The sequence below is a fragment of the Chrysemys picta genome, chromosome 4 (assembly GCF_011386835.1).
Source record: "Chrysemys picta bellii isolate R12L10 chromosome 4, ASM1138683v2, whole genome shotgun sequence".
NCBI classification, from domain to species: Eukaryota; Metazoa; Chordata; order Testudines; family Emydidae; genus Chrysemys; species Chrysemys picta.
This window is the reverse complement of record NC_088794.1, coordinates 51545185-51562874: the sequence shown is the minus strand read 5'-3', so window position 1 is coordinate 51562874 and position 17690 is coordinate 51545185. Positions and strand designations below refer to the sequence as shown.

The window sequence follows — 17690 nt, the reverse complement described above, 5'->3', positions numbered from 1 at the left end:
ATTAGACCTAGGCAAGAAGCTGCATGGATTTTCGTCATAACCTTCCTTCAGGTCATTAGGTTTCCTTACTAGTCCTCTTTAGGATTATTTTCTGAAATGTAGCTGAATCCCAACAATATCAAGATATTGGCTATCAGATGAATATGCATAATCCTCTAATACAGCAGGGCCTTCAGTGATGCTTGACCGCATTTAAGGCATTTTGGTACAGTTTTTTTGCCTAATACAGGACAGCCCTTTTGCACTTCCTTCAGGACCTGCTGTGATGGAGCAGCCTGGTCATCAGTCACTGAGCAAGACCCTGCAAAGGATATTTAACTAATTCTGGCACACAAGTAGATTACACTCTCCTGCAGAGTAAAATCCTGAAAACTGCAAACTTTGCTGTTCTAAAAACTGATGTGTTATTATATTTGAAACCTGACTGGATAGTAATGAATGACACCTGTTTCCACAAAATGGAGGCTAAGTATTCAACAAACAAAAATGGACTGTCATTTCTTTTGCAGCTTCCCCACCACAGCCCTTAACACAGGCCTGGGAATGGGAACCCATGAAATCCAGGTTCCCCATTGCTACAGCAAAATCCTTTAATTATATCAAAGAACAACTATTTAAGGGTCTCAGTTAACTCAAAGTTCAATTTATATCTGACCTTTTTGACAGCTGAAGGTAGCACATTGAGTAAAGAGCCCCAAACCAAAGACAGATCTGTTTCGTAATTCCTCTCCCCTTAGAAATCATCCCTAAGACATTATGTGAAAAATAATTAGCCAATTCTTTCTCAAGAACTGTGAAGAAGCTGCTACCTTAAGACATTAACTCAGAAGAACTCAATAAAGGCCACACACTTCACAGAAGTTGCTAGGCATCAAAAGAGACCATTATAGAATGAAAGCAAATCTAGACTCCATAACTGACCAGGTGTCAACAAAAATAGGTCAGTCAACCCCTAACCCCCCAACCCTGCCCCCCCCCCCCCCCCCCAACACGAAGAAGGAGAGAAAAAGAAAAGAACTTCCAAGCTAGCAAAGAGACAGCATATAGAAACCATTCAACAGACTAGAGGGAAAGGCCACCATCCTGCTGACTAAATCAATGAGGTCCTGGCCACCCTTATGTAATGGCAGGAACAGCAAAGTAGGGTGCAATCAGTGGTATCGGTTTAAAAAAAAAAGTTAATATTCCTCTGATCTGGCCCAAAAGGCCCAGGGGAGTGTCCAGACATACTAGCCAGTGCCACAACATTGAGGCCACAAGATTGACAGCAACCAAAACCCATCTCTAAAAAGAGTCTAGGAAGGAGCCAGTGCCATTTCTGCAGGCAGCCTTACACCTTCTCTTCAGCCACCTCGCAGTTCTTTAGAATATACTGTTCAGATCCAAAAAAGATCCCTGTCACAGGGTACATCACTCACCACTGGTCTGGCACCTCCTCCTGGTCACTCTGAGGATTAGCTCAAGGGCAACACCCTCCCTCCCCATCTATCCACAGTTTGTACACCATCACTCTGTCTCTTGCAGCCTCACGAACCACAATGTCCTTTTCATGGCTTGACCCTCTGGCCATGTCACCATCCATGTTTCCCCTTTCAGGGGTCAGTATCACAGTCTGATAATCATGCCATTTCCCCAGTGGTGAGTGTGTGTGTGGGGGGGAAACCTGGGCCTGCCCACTACTCCAGGTCCTGATCCAGGGACCCTGTCAACGGCAGCCTCATAATGCTCTCCTTGGAACTGCTCACCACTTTTCCCTGGGCCTCTTCCCCTGCACCTACTTTGCCCTTACCTGAGGGCCTTCAAGCACTGCACATGGTGCTAGTGCTCATTCCACCTGCTGGGAGCCAGCCTTCACTCCCTGGGCTCCAGGCTGCTACTGAGCCTTCTCAGCCCTGCACCTCCTCTTAGCTGAGCCTGCCGGGCCCGGATTGGTGGCTCCCTGCAACTCCTCCCTGATTGGCTGGACCTCACACAGCCTCTCTGGGCTGCCAGAAAGGACTCATCTCCACTGCTCCCTGCTAAGGTTAACCCTTCCTACACCTGTGTGGGGCTAACATTTCATCACAACCCCCAACACCTTAATCCCAGAGGTGCCCTATAGCAATTGTTGGGGCAACAAAGGGAGGGACTTCTACACTGCCAAGAGCCCAATAAGCTCAAATTGCTTTTAGCCCAGTTATTGTGGGCAGAAGATGCCTATTGATACATAAGCACAGAGTGCCTGCATGTCACCGTCAGATGTGATAAAAACTGATATCTTCAGCATAGACTGACAAATGAACTGGGAAAACATCCAGCACCCCGACACAGAAAGCCAATAAGACAGCTTCAGAGAAGGTGCAGGAATGGCTCCAAACTAAGAGCATACAGCATCCCAGACCGAGGATGCCTCTGACAAATGCCTCTGCAAACTGGGAAGCAACGGCTAAGACCCTTGATTATCTTTAGGACACTAAAAACACTGACCCAATACCAACACCGTCTAACTTCTTTAAAAGATAACTATGGTTAACTCTATCAAAGACCTTCTCCTGGTCCATTGAAACAAACTGCACATCCAGATGACAAAGTTTGCTAACAGTAAAAACATCATGAATTAAAAACAAATTATCAAAAACAGAGCAGTTAGGAATACAATATGTTTGATCTGGGTGTATCAAACAGTCCTTCAGTCAATTTGCTAAGGCCCTGGATAAAGTCTTGTAATCAGACCAGAGAAGAGAAATAGGTCTCAAGTTCCGTAAGTCACAGAGGTCCCCTTTGTTGTACAGCAGGGTGATCACAGCCCTGCAGTAATTAAAGGGCAGCTCCTTCTCCTGGATACACTCCAGCACCCTAGAAAAAAGTCTGGACTGATCAGATTCCAGAAATGCTGGACTGCAACAGAGAGCTCCTGCAGCGACACCGCTGTTCCTCACCAGTCAGATGGGTAACCCCTGGTATAGCTCCTCCATTGCTAGCACAACACAGGCATCAGGTGAGTACAGAGTATTGTAAAAAGAAACAGCTGCTTTCCGGATCTCAGCAGGGTCAGCCTCAGACAACCATCCGGCAGCTGGAGGCTAAAAATCTTCTGACAGTCTGTGGACTTTTTCTCCATCCCGGAAAAATCCTTGTGGAAGTGTCAGTTCCAGGAAGCTGAATAAAATGGGCCTAAACCAGGGCTCCTTGCACCTTCTCTTCCAACAAGCACCTCAGTTAAGGTTTGGTGAATCTGCACCGGGTTTCCATCAAGGTTGCCACAGAAACCCAAGATGTCTCGTTCCAGGGCACTCATGGCCTGATGCAAGGGCCACATGGCAGCCTGGGTATACTACTGGCAAAACAGTTGGATCTGGACCTTTTCAACATCCCATCACTTTCTCAGGGACTCATGCAGTGGCTAGTGCTGCTGCCAAAGCTCCCAAAACACAGCAAATATCTGAGTGAAATTCAAGTCCTGTAATAATCTTGTTTTAAAACACGAGTGGGAAATACAGGCAAGAAGAGGGAGAGACACACTGACGGAAACATAATGATGATCAGACAGGCGAGTAGGAGACATGGAAGACCGAACAAATATATTCACACTGGCCTTCATGGTATAAAAGTGATCCTGTCTAGCCCCTGAAGCCTGGTTGGGAGTAGCTTTCAGACAAAAGTACTGTCTAACAGTGGGGTGAAAGAACCTCCAAACATCTACTAGCCCAAAGGTTTGCAGGAGACGATACAGTTCCTTGCCTGACTGAATATATGGCTCCTCATGATTCCTGTCTAAAACATAATCTGCAGTTCAATAGAAATCCTCTCCCAGGACAATAATAGTATCAGAGCCACATCCAAGCATGGCATGTGCAAGTGTCTGCAGAAAAGAGACATGATCTCACCCCAGAGTAGTAGCAATCATACTAAAACGATGAAAAACAATAGTGCCAGTATGTGTCTCCACCCAGAGGAGCTGGCCTTACGCAATCTCCTTCACAAAGGAGATGTGTTTCCCTGCAATCTGGGGGAAGAGGGGGAGGGATAGCTAACCCAGGAGTGACATTGAAGTCATGGCTCAAGAAAACTTCCTCATCCCATTCCTTCAACCAGTTCCCCTGATTGTCAGGGTCTGAGTGCGTCTCTTGCGAAAAGACAACATCAACCTATTTTGTCTGAGAAATTCAAAGATTTGTGCCCTTTTATGACATCCCAGCATGCATTAATACAGAGCCAAAACTGAGCAGCACCACAGAGACTGGAAGGAGAGCCAAACAGCAGAGATAAACAATGGAAAGTACTTGGAACAAAATGAGCTGCTATATATTTTGAACAATCCCCACAAGGTTCCTCGCCTTTATCAACAACTTTTTGAGAAGGAAATTTTTCCTACAATCAATTGAGGTATGTCTCAAGACAAGGGCAGCTGAATGAACAAAGTGCTGTAAAACAGGGACATAGGCCTTGACCTCAGTTCCCCGCTTCCCTTTAGTGCTATCCAAAAAGTCCTTAATCTCCTTCACACTGTACCCAACCTTCCTATATAGCTGACTGGCTGGGACACCAGGGACCAGTGAGGAGTCAGGGAGATCATTGTCATCGTCTTCATCTCCCCCAGACTCCACCAGCTCAGTAGAACATTGAGCAACCAGTGTAACATTCCCATCATTCATGAAGCAGAGAGATTCATTGGGAGCAACTGGCATATCTATACTCCCAAGCATGCTAGGCAGTGCAGCCCTAGGCTGGGAACCAGTGTCATCACTGCAACATGGAGGATCGGGGGCTTGAGGACTCATCACGCCCTGGGAAGAAAGTACCCCACTGGGAACTCCTCGCACGGAGCTACCACCCAGCACAATTGTATCCTCCTTCGCAGGGCACACACTGCCAGCAGCTTAGGGGGCTCCAAAGTCTTAGCCCTTTTATAGTCCCATATAAATGCACTTTGTCAGTCTGTTCTTCACCCCCATCTCAAGAACCTCTCTCTGATTTCTCTGCAGGAAGGTGCTCCTCACCCTCCAGGACAGAAGTGATGAGGTCACAACCGAGGGTTCCTCAGGGGGATGGGGGGGGGGCTGCTCCCTGTACAATGGCAGACCACATAGAGTGGGATGGGGGGACAGAAACTGGCAGTGTGGGTGCAGGCTCTGTGTCCTGATGGTCCCTTGATGTCCCAGCCCCCCCCCCACTATCCTGGGGTCCCACATTCTTACCAGGGACCCCAAACCAGCAGTGCATGGGCAGGAACCCCTCAAATGACCTGGTCACCACACAGGAAACATTTCATGTTTTCAGAGGTAGCAAGCACTGATTAATCTATGTGGTGCTTTAAAACCAGGTTAATCATCTTGAAAAGAGAGTAAAACAGTGAAGTGGCAAAGTCTGTAGATGACACAAAACTAGGTTACCCAAGGCTTGAGAAAACTGTGGGGAAAAAAACTAGGTGATTGGAAAACACAGGGGCAGATGTAATTCAATGTTCATAATACAAGGTAAAGCACATCGGAAGGAATAACTTCAATTACTCATAGATTCTACAGGCTACATTAACAGTACCCCTTCAGGAAAAAGACCTGGGCATCATTGTGGACAGCACACTGAAAACCTACTTAGAGCTTTTCAGAACAGATGCCTTTGTTTAGTAGCATTATCTTTACAATTCACTTTTTCTGTGCAAGCAGCAGGGAAAAGTCATTATTACATTAAATACAAGCTGTGGCTTCTAAACAAACTATTTCCTGGTCTTTTCTCCACTGGGCTTGTGTCTGAAAAATTTCCCACCATTGCAACCCCTGGTGCTGCACTAATGTAGATGAGGCTCCAGGCAGTCACTGCTATTTTAAGCCCAGGTTTACATGGCATGGTGCGAGCAATGCAAAGTTTTCTGTGTTAGCACCATTAAAATATTAGTAGTGTTAGAAAGAAAAAAGGCTACTCTAGCAAAGCCTCCATGTGTGAACATGTGTATACACACACATACATATATGTTAAATGTATCCTACATAAAATGGTGGTAACTAAGAGGTCAATTGTGGAACAATATGATAAATTGCACTGATCATCTACCTTTAATTCTTTACCTGCACTCTGCTTGCTAATCCATCTCCACTGGATCTACTTCTAACATTCCAAACCTCATCAGCTTCATTGAGCTGTCATAAAACAGTCTTCTCCTTTCCTCCAAATGATGAAATTCTTTCTTCCCTGTTCTCCTCCCCCACCAATAAAATTACAATAGTTTGTGTTATAAAATAGGGCCAGAGGTTAGGGCACCAGCTTAGAACTTTAGAGACCTAGGTTCAAATCCTTGCTCTGCCATAGATGCCTGTGTGTTCTTGGGCAAGTCACTTCTAATCTCTGTGCCTCAGTTTCCTAGCTATAGAATGGGCATAAGTAGTACTTCCCTACCTCACATGGGTATTGTGAGGATAAATAAATTAAAATTGGTGAGGTGCTCAGGTACTTCAGCAATGGAGGTTGTATAAGAATCTCAACTAGCTAGATCAGTGTTTCTCAAACTTTTGTACTGGTGACCCCTTTCACACAGCAAGCCTCTGAGTGTGAACCCCTCCTTATAAATTAAAAACACGTTTTTATATTTAACATTATTATAAATGCTGGAGGCGAAGCGGGGTTTGGGGTGGAGGCTGACAGCTCAGGACCCCCCATGTAATAACCTCATGACCCCCTAAGGGGTCCCAACCACCAGTTTGAGAACCCCTGAGCTAGATAGATATGCAATGTCCAGTTCTGGATTTAGGGTCCCACATCTCAAGAACTATCAGGGCTAATGAGAGCTGGGAATCCCCCTTTAAGAAGGATAGAAACAAATTATACTATCTAATTGAAGAGGATGAGGTATCAGATCATAATAGCCCAATATTATTTAGTACAGTAAAACTGTTTTAGATTATTTTGGTGGTTTTATGGTACCAGTTATAATTTTTCCTCTTTGTTTTCTGCTTCTAGAAAGAGTACAAAGTGTTAAAAAAAATGGTACCAGTAAAAACGTATAAAGCTATCTAACACATTCTTTTAAACTAGTCTTTCTGTAAAGCATACAGAATAAACACATGTAATGGTTGTCCATGCGTGAATTATGAGGTCATCCTAATTGAGCACCAATAAAGCTTTCGTAACATCCCACAAAATCATCTCTCTCTCCCTCTCTCTCTCTCACACACACACACTTCATAGCCTATTTCATCTAAAAAAAAGAAAGATATTGTGTGAACATTCATTCACACAAAATACCACTTACAGGACTAGAAACACCTGTACTTTAGTGTGGTTTTAATGCACCTCTGGGCTCTACTGGGCTCCTGAAGCTTGACTTCTATGAGAAGAGACACAATATTGATACCAAAATTATATTAATACAATATAAAATTATTTTAATATTAGGTTATTACAAATTTGTTTGTATCTTAACTGAATATTAGATATAGCAACAAGTATGTTGTAGCCAGGATGCTTGAAAATATAACAATATCAGTGTATCTTTTTAGTTAATTATGTTATAAAATATTTGGGCTGCTTAAAGAAATTGCAGGAAGTGTCTACTTTCTGTCCCCAAGGATAAGCGAATGTCAGGAAGATATTCCTTCCTTAGCCGTAAAGCCATGAAACCATGTTTATTACCTCTAAAAGTGTTATGCATATTTAGAAAAGCTGCATTTTACATTTTACCATGCTTTAACTTTATACTATTTTCTTTTGTCCTATGTTTAAAAGATATATTGGCTATTGAAATGTATGCTTTGCACAAAATATTTAATAAAAGTTGAATTCCTATAACAGATAGATTGAAACTCTAAAGAGCTTGGGTTAAGAGACAAACCCTTAGGGTACGTCTACACTACCTGCCGGATCGGCGGGTAGTGATCGATCTATCGGGGATCGACTTATCGCGTCTACCCCATAAATCGATCCCCGATCGCTCTGCCGTCGACTCTGGAACTCCACCACAGCGAGAGGAGGAAGCGGGGTCAACGGGGGAGCGGCAGCCGTCGATCCCGCGCCGCGAGGATGCGAAGTAAGTGATTCTAAGTCGATCTAAGATACGTCGACTTCAGCTATGCTATTCTCATAGCTGAAGTTGCGTATCTTAGATCGATTCCTTCCCCCTCCCCAGTATAGACCAGGCCTGACAGTGTCTTATCTAGACCAGATCATGTCCGTAGGCATAAGATACCAACTGGTACAAATGTAATCCTTATATCAAGAAAACAAATCATGTGAAGCATTCTCTAAAACATGAAAGACCTTATGGAAAAAGGAATGTAGGGTTGTGTTATAAATCCACAGATAAATTGTGCCTTTACTAACCTCCACACTTTTGCAAGAAAAAACTCTTCTTGTGTCTTTACGCCTCTAGGGAAAACATATGTTGTTGGAAAGTTTTAAACCTTTTGTTTATTTCTTAAATGTTTAAATGGCAAACGCCTTTATGAAATGCATACTTCAAAATATGTTAGCTAAATGCAAAGCTCCTAATATCATTGCCATGTAAATGGTAAAATGCTTTTATGTTCCAACATGGAATCTAATGGCCTTGCTAAACTAATTACTAATGTAAGAAGCCACTTTAAGTATAGAATATTTATATTAATGGAAAATTAATTAAATACTGGCACTGCTCAAGTAACTCTCTAATCCAACAGAGGAAGACAGGAAGAATCATCTTTCCAAAAATGATCATTTAGTATCAACAACTTCTTTAATAACTACTTAAACTACTGACTTTCTTTAAAAATGATTGAATATTAAAATACTGCTTTAAAAACTGAAAACTTTTACATAAAGAACAGGAATTTGGACTTTTGGAAAATAGAATTTCATTTCCCATCAAATTCTAATTAAATTGAAAGACTATCTCAGAAAATGGTTCAAATAAAAAAAAGAGTTAAAACTAACTTTAAAAATTATCTGATGCTTTCCTGGCACAAGTAGAAAAAAGACAATTAAATGTTGAATATGCATTAGGCAGACTTCATCTTCAGGAGTTGAAGGTGTCACCTCAGCAAACCCCCAAAACATGGAGCCAATGAAAGAATGACAGTAACCAACTTTGAATCTCAGACAGCCAGTGAGAGGTGTATTTTCCTAATTTCATGGAAATAGGAAGGAAGTGAGTATAAAAAAATGCTAAAGCCAGCACCACTCACACACATACACCCCTTCTGCCAACATGCATTAATAGGAAGCACAAAACACTCATCAACTTATCCTGTCTATGTCTACAAGCAAGCTGCCATGACAGCCAAGAAAAAGAGAGAAGAATAAAGAAGACACCAATCCAAGAAACCCTCTCCAATACTTCAACATGGATTGGTGAGAGAAAGTTAGCTAAAATACTGCCAATGGATTTGATTTTAAATGCTTGTAATAATCTTGTTGGGATATGGAAATGCTGTTGTAACTTAAAATATTTACAGTTATTTTAATCACCAAATCGTTAGACTATATATTCCTGAAGAGGGGATAAGGCTAAACATTGGCAAACAGAGAAAAAACAGTGGAATTTAATTGAATATAAGTTTCTTAATATTCATGTTTGGCCTGTCTCAAGACAGCTCATTAAATGGCTTCTTCTAAGTACTGATTTATATACCTCCTTCAATCTCATAGGATTTAATTACAATTGCTTACTGTGCCCATCTCTAAACTGACTGATTATTATTATTAATAACTGGACAGGTTTCACTTGCCCTTAAATTATTTTGCCTCTACATGAACAGTTTTAAAGTATCTAATAAGATATTAAGACTGAATTCACAGTAATTTGGGAAACAATATACGTTGGTCTTAACTTATCAAATGAAGACTGTTCCCCACCTAGTCCCTTCTCAAAGGTGTAAGCTCTGCTAAAATCTCTTCACAGACAGAAATAAAGAAGAGACTATAACCAAAGTAACCAGTTTATCAATTGTGTTCTGTCATTTGTGTTGTTTTGTTTAATGTTTTTGTTTCCTTTTCTTAATGATAAAATAGCCATGGTTAATCATTGTGATTATTTTGTTTGGTCTCAATCATGGTGTTCTGTAAGGTAATTAAAAGAATAACCCTGTGACTAAAATAGTGGGAGTCACATCCCCAAGCTGGCAGTAAGAGACACAATTAGAAAGAGCTGGCCTACCATTTCTTGATTCTCTAAACTAAATTGTTTTAGTAATTTTTAAAATAAAATTACTTGGCATCCAACAATTTAAAATTATTTCTTCCTATCCCACACTTCCCTTATTACTAGCCTTATTTATGTGTATTGCCATAGTGCCTATGAATCCCAATCATAGCCCAGGACCCATAGGCACTGTACAAACACAGAACAAAAAGACAGTCCCTGCCCCAAGGAGCTTACATAAGGCTCAAATGCCTTCCTGGGATTCCTGAACTTGGCTCTCCTTCGAGGGGGCTCTGATGCCCAACTTGGGCTTTGCTGGGTTCCTTGCACTTTGCTCCTTTTTCATTGCATGTGGAGAAAAGTGGTCATATCTGGTAGTGCCAAAATAAGCTGTCATTCACAATAGATCTTCATCTAACATTATCTTCCCTCTCCATTCTTACATGCTCTGATGAGCAATGAGTTAACAATGTTAACATTTAAAGTATTAACACTGGCATCTCAGTCCCCATTGAGATGAATGGGTCAGATTATACCTCTCAGAACTATTGTTGCAGGTTCTGCAAACACAGGCTGATGTCACGGTGTCCCTTAGCCTCAAAAGTGTGACCTGCGCGTATCTCAGCAACCATTGTAACAGTTAGCGACTTCCGTTTTTTTTAAATATATCTTAGATTCTGGAAAACAAGAAGGCAGCATAAAAGAGCTGCCCTGTACTATGTGAATCCCGATCTAGGCTTTCATAGCTCACTCATCATCCTGGTATCTGATCACTTGCTTGAGTACTTCTAGAGAATAAGAAGTTCATCTTTATTCTTCAGAAATTAGATGACAACTGTTAAACTTTAAACTGTGAGCCTATCATTAGCCCGTTAATGATTCTGGAATTTTTTTAAAAATGGAGACTATGGAATGTGGCTAGTGTTAAATCTCCAATGGGCAGCTTGTGGCAAGCACTACATAACCAGAAATGAGAGAAATAACTGTTGCACAGTATGAAATCTGCTTCTAACTCACATTCAGCAGTTTCAGAAAAGTCATTCTTGCCTACACTTCTAAACTAACTGAAAATAGGCCCTCCATACAGTGTCATAAAATTCTAATATTTTCTCCACCACTTGGTTCCAGACAGTAAGTGCATGCATTATTTATAGAAAATAATTGCAAGACAATTAGCTCAGTGAATGTAATCATTTCTGAATGGGAGTAGGTAGTGAGACACAAAAAGCATATGGTATTTTACAAACTGTTTATAAATATTAAAGGCAGTGAAAAGAAGCGTGGACTTGATTCATCAAGAACGAGAAAAGGAAATTTCCCAAAGGTTTGCCAGAGATTATATTGATCAGGCCCTTCGTTTAAGGTTTATTTTTACACATATCACTTCTGATGTTTTCCTACAATACAGACATCTCTGAACTATGATTTAGGATTTCAAAGTGTTCCTGTTTCTGTTCTCTAGTTAATCTGTAGAAGCTGAGGTCTTTGACAGAAGACAGGTTTGGCTTTCCAAACAGAGAGAAAACCCAGATATACAATGAAATGTGACCCAGAACTCTCTTAAAGTGCATCCCTTGCTTTCCTATGAGGTTTACACAAAGAGATGGATTGCCTGCAGTATTTACAGCCTCTTTGCACCACTCTGCATTTTTCTCATCCTCCCACATTTCCCCTCCATCTCTCTCTTATTTGATATACCCCTTCTTGTCCTGTGTACAGCCTCCAGAGAAAAAATGGCTTATTCATGCGCCCCTGAAATCCCTGTGCCGCCTTCTCCTCATATCTGCCTTCATTTTTGCTTCCTTCTTTTTTCCAATCTCTTTCTGTCCTCCTCACCATCATTTTAATGGGCTTCTCCTCACATTCCTTCTCTCTTTTGTGCCTCTTTGAACTACTCCTTCCTCCATTTTGTTGCCTATTCCTTTCCTTCTCTGCTCCTCCTCCTCCCATTTTTTTAACCTTGTTGCCACTCCTGGACTTTGCACCTCTGTTTCCGTCCCTCTATTTTTGCAGAGCTTTTGTCTTTGTCCCATTTTGACCCTTTTTACCATTCTTCACTCTTTCTCCTTGTATTTTTGTACCTATCTGCTCTTCCCTCATTTCTTCCTTCCTCTTCCCCACCCTCATTTTGTGTTCCCCCTCCTTCCTGATCTTCTACCCCATCACCCTCTGCCCAACACAGTTAATCATGGCTCTTTCTTTGTGATTTACACTTCTTGGTTTCACTGAATTAATTTACACACCCAAATCTCAGAATTTTGTATTCATCCATCGACTGAAATAAGCAAATGAGTGTATGAACCCCAGGTATGTATGCGTGTGTTTCCTGTTTGTCTAAAATCTGGAAATAAGCAGATAATCAGTAGGTGTACCCATATGTGCGTGCGCGCGTCTGGCATCTGAACATAAGCAAGTGTGTGTGTATGAGAGAGAGAGGGAGACCTGGACATAAGTAACTGAGTTTGTGTGTCAGTGTGACATCTGGACTTAAGTAATTGTGTGTGTGTGAGATCTGGACTTAACTGTGTGTTGGGGGGTTTGTGGGACATAATTTTGTGTGTGTGTGGAGGGCTGGCAGGGGTGGAAGTAACATAGAAGACTTACCCGTATGGGGGTTCGGCTCCAGGCCCCCGGAATGGGCAGGGCCCCTGGTGGAAGGGGCGGGGTGGGTCAGCCTCCCACAGCTGACCCATCCGCACTGCCTGGCCCGCACCGCCCGGGGCACCGTCGGCGATTTAAAAGGGCCTGGGGCTCCTGGCCCTTTTACACCCCTCGCCCCCCATTGGCAAGGCAGGGCCACCAACTGGGGGGGACAGATATGTTAAAATGCTGCCGCGGCAACGCTTTAACATCAGCTGTGTATGGGCTGGTACCAGCGGCCACTTGTGCGCGATACGGGCCCACTTTCACCTCTGTGTGCTGGAACAATGTGTATGGTGGTGTGCTGAGAGGCACTGAACCAAACTGTAAACCGTGTATATAATTGAAACCACTTCCAGCCAGGGCGTGCGGCGGCACCCGCACCCCTAGTTCCAGCACGTATGGGATGTGTGTGGCGAGGGAGTGTGTGTGTGAGAGAGAGAGATCTGGATTTCAGTCATTGAGTATATGTGCTCGAGTGTGTGTGCGCGCGCCCGTCATTTGGACATAAGCAAGGAAGTGTGTGTCGGCGCCCATCACTTACAATAAGTATGTTTATGTTTCCTCCCCTGGAGGACAGGCAGCTCTCGCCAGCCCCGGCCCCGGGAAAGTTTGTGCCGGAGTGGGACGTTCTCCGGAGCAGGCTGAGCCCAGCCCAGCAGAGGCTGTGTGTCTTTATCTGGCGTTGGGCTGTTCCCTGGCCACTTCCCGCCCCCGGCCCGGAGCGGGAGGAGGATGGCAGCGCTTGTGCACTGAGCGCTCCTGCCGCTGGGGAGAGCTGTTCCCGCGCCGCTTGGAGCACAGGCAGGGACAGGCTCAGAGAGCCCTGGCCGCTTCCCTGCCTGCTATCGCATGCAACTAGTGGGATCCTCCTCCTCCTGCCAGGAGCAGCCTGGTGCTCCCTCCATAGCAGAGCCAACAGGACAGTCCCCAAGAAAGGCTCAGTTCGGAGCAGAGGGGGCGCGGGGGCTTGCAAAGGGGGGGGGGACCCCTGCCGTGGCTGGCTCCCAACTATGCAGGCGGCTGCCCAGTGGCATCGGCGGCTGCAGGCGGGCGGCAGGCAGAGGCAGCCGCCGCGTGCAGTGTGAGCGGAGAGCTCGGCTCCATTCCCAAGGATGCTGGGGGGCGATGCCTGGCGGCAGGGAGGACGAGATTTGTCAGAAAGCGCTGCAGCTGCTGGCCGAGCTCTGCTCCAGCGGGGCGGTGGAGAACGAGAACTGCCTGGATTTCATCTACTACTTGCGGGACAGAGCCCGGCCCCGGCTCACGGACTCAGGTACACGCTGCTGCTCAGGCCGGAGGGCGGGGGTTGCAAGAAGAAAACAATACTCCCTAGTCCTTTCCCACCCTCATTGTGCCGCTAACTTACTGGGAAGGGGAGAAACCCCACTCCCCAAGACGCCTTCCCCGGTGTCTAGAGTCCGGGAGACGCAGAATCAATACCCCCATCCCAACCCAGCCATGGGGAGACGCAGAATCAATACCCCCATCCCACCCCAGCCATGGGGAGATGCAGAAACAATACCCCCCCATCCCACCCCAGCCATGGGGAGACGCAGAATCAATACCCCCATCCCACCGCAGCCATGGGGAGATGCAGAATCAATACTCCCCATCCCACCCCAGCCATGGGGAGATGCAGAATCAATACCCCCATCCCACCGCAGCCATGGGGAGACGCAGAATCAATACTCCCCATCCCACCCCAGCCATGGGGAGACGCAGAATCAATACTCCCCATCCCACCGCAGCCATGGGGAGACGCAGAATCAATACTCCCCATCCCACCCCAGCCATGGGGAGACGCAGAATCAATACTCCCCATCTCACTCCAGCCATGGGGAGATGCAGAATCAATACCCCCATCCCACCCCAGCCATGGGGAGATGCAGAATCAATATCCCCATGTCACCCCACCCCACCCGGGGCAGATGCAGAATCAATACCCCCATCCCACCCCAGCCACGGGGAGACACAGAATTAATACCCCCCGTCCCACCTCACCCATGGGGAGACGCAGAATCAATACCCCCATCCCACCCTACCCATGGGGAGACACAAAATCAATACTCCCCATCTCACCCCACCCATGGGGGATGCAGAATCAATAGCCTCGCCCTACCCCTAGGTACCTCCACTGAACAACAAGGGAGGTGAAGAATGTGTCCCCCCTCATACCCACTCCCCCAGCGCATATACAGCCCCTGTGCTCTAACTTCAGAGGGGAAACATCCTTCTAGGATAAAAGCAATAGCTCTGATTGTTCAGGACAGGAGTGGAGTCAGTCACAGAATCTATTCTTTAGTTTCAAGCAACGACCTGACCTAAGTGTTGTTCTGAAGAGTAATCTACAAGGCTGCTGAAAGGTAAAACCTGATGGGGTTTTAAGTGTTCCTAAATCATTAGGATTTTCTCTCAGACTACTTGAAGAAAGCAACAACTGGTGTTATCAATTTCCAGCCATTCTTTCAGGTGGTTACACTATTTATATTATTAGTTTTCTCCCCTTGAAACTGGATTCATTTAGGACTAAAGCATTTATGTACATCAGTTTTAGCAAAGCTTAATTTCAAAAGTATTCCCAGTGAAATATAATTGTGACTGCTGGTCTGAAACCAGGAATCATAGATACATTACTTTAAATGATCTCATCTTAGTTGTCCAGTGTTTTCGTTTGTTTTAAAGTTTAAGAATTTGTTTGCTTCCTGATAGTATTTTGAACCTATACGTAGCTTTACTGCGTTCAATCAAACCAGAATCTCAGTGTTCAGTGAACGGTCCTTGAGGGGTTGTTCCTGAATTTATGTGGTCCTTGTATCAGTCTAGATTTGATTTTAAATAATTGGGTTTTTATATTAGTCTTTTATTTAAACAATAAGATCTAATAGCTCACAGGACAATGTTTTGATATAGAGGAGCTTGATGAGTTTCTTTTGCCTTTCAGTGACAGGAGGCAGAATAAACAGCCTTTAAAATTGACAGAATGTAAACTGAGAGATTTATTTTTTATTATGTTTTGAGCCTGGTTGTCTTAGTTTCTTCTGATTTAAATACTCCCTTAAGCTTCTTAATTAGGAAGCTGAATTCTGGCTGCCGTTCAGAAAAATAGTAAACATTTGATGTTATCTTACCCCAAAGTGCCCAGATTCCTTCTACCCACAGTGGAGAAAACATTTTGTAGAGCATAAGCAGATTTAAAAGTTTCTCATACTATATTTCAATTTCTATACTGCATCAAATCAAGGTTTCACAGGAGTGAAGGAAAATTATAACGAGCAGAACCATTTTTAGAAAGAGTTAAAATAACTGAGAACTGGACAGTATTTGCAGTACTCTAAATTGTACCGGCAGTTCAGCTGCTCATCACTGCACACTAATAATAATTTATTTACTATTCTTACAGTAGTTAGTTCACTTAACAGATTTTATTCCAATTTTAGTCTATTTATTCTTCAATGTCTAATGCTTTCAAACAAAGATTTTGCAGTAACTTGATTAATATGAGGCAGCTTTCATGATGTAAATTACTGACAAATGCTTGGGTAAACTAAGATAGCTTGAGCAATCCAATAAGGAGAATAAAACTGGTTAGGTAAAAAATTTTTCCATGTACAATAAATGAAGCAGAATTTTCATATATCTAGGTTATTTGTATTAAGATCTATTTTCAGCTGTGATAACTTCATTCACTTAAAACAACTCTAACTTTAAAATATTTCAGACATTTGTAACAAGAACATTAAAATTTACTAAAAAATAGGTAGAATAACTTACCAGATAAATATTATACACATTAATTTAATAATTTTAAGAATTATTTGGTTCAAATAAATACTTTGTGTGTGACAGAGACTTGTCTGTCAAAAAGCATTCAAGAAGTGATTGTGTCTATTTCTAGTTTCTCTAGTTTTTATATACTCGGGTATCAATCACATTCTTGTATCCTAAGTAATGATTCCAAGAGGACATCTGCTTAAGTCAATTATCACTTAGAATTGTGAGTTACTTGAACCATATGTAAAGAAGTAGCCTAAATCACTTTGAATAATAAAGGTTTTTGAGATTTTTTTGTCGAAGACACCTGACTTTTCATGAAAGTATCATGCAGACATGATGTCTGGCATTCTGTTTGGGAGCATTTTAAAAACATACTGTGCTCAATAAAGTTATATACATTTAGCATACATAGTTGCAAGAATATGAGATACTTAGTCTTCTCATATTACTTTCCTTAATGAAGAAAACTGTTTCTGTATTTCTTATTTTAGCTCATTATTTCTTAAACCATTATGGTAGGATGGGTTTTTAGTATTTGCTGCAAACCTGACCTATTACACAGAGTAACTACTATGTTAGGAAGCTATTAATTGCATTTCTGTAATTCAAATATGGATTGTCAGGAAAATGAATTGCCCATAAAGTTTGGTTGACCAGTCAAATCCATGGTTGCTAAGAAGACAGTGCATTCTACTCCCAAAAGAGGGAGACAGTACCCCTTCAATAGCAGACAGGCCAAATCCTGCTTGATTGAGTTAATGGTGGAATGGAATTTATGGGCTCTGAAGAGAGACTCATCAGTTTTCAAAGACTGGAAGGATGGTGGCTACAATTTAGGGCTGGGGACAGATTCTTCTGGGCAAAAATAAGCATGAAGTCATTTTAATTGTGTCATACTCTTTCGTAAGCAAGTTTTTCATCAGCCACCCAAACTATATTCCTCTCAGATAGCAGGAAATCCTGTCAAGCCAAACACAAAAGAAAACCATTTAAAAATACATAAACATTTGTTAGTAAATAGGCTATAAAGGAAAAATATATGCGGCGTGTGGCTAATGGTTAGCAGTGCTACTGTTTTCATTATGGCAGTTTTTGTACAAAAAATATGTGAATGCTGTTTTTAGAAAGTTTCTCCATGCTCAGATGCATTTTCCCAGTAAATTATATGCTCACCTAAACTCTTCAA

The 17690-nt window shown here is 43.0% G+C and overlaps 1 protein-coding gene across 5 annotated transcripts in view; it reads left to right on the top strand.

The window, feature by feature from the left end:
- The first annotated feature begins 13437 nt into the window (after positions 1-13437).
- The window catches only part of SYT9 (synaptotagmin 9), a 122278-nt gene continuing 118025 nt past the window's right edge, over positions 13438-17690 (top strand). For 4 of the 5 annotated variants that reach the window (XR_006176833.2, XR_010600975.1, XM_005290828.4 and 1 more), the window contains exon 1: positions 13438-14003. Coding sequence is in view for 3 of the 5 variants with exons in the window: in XM_005290828.4 (XP_005290885.2) it covers positions 13580-14003 (424 nt within the window). In the remaining 2 variants the exon portion in view is untranslated. The remainder of the gene's footprint in view (positions 14004-17690) is intronic. The other variant, XM_065594959.1, reaches the window with a different exon arrangement.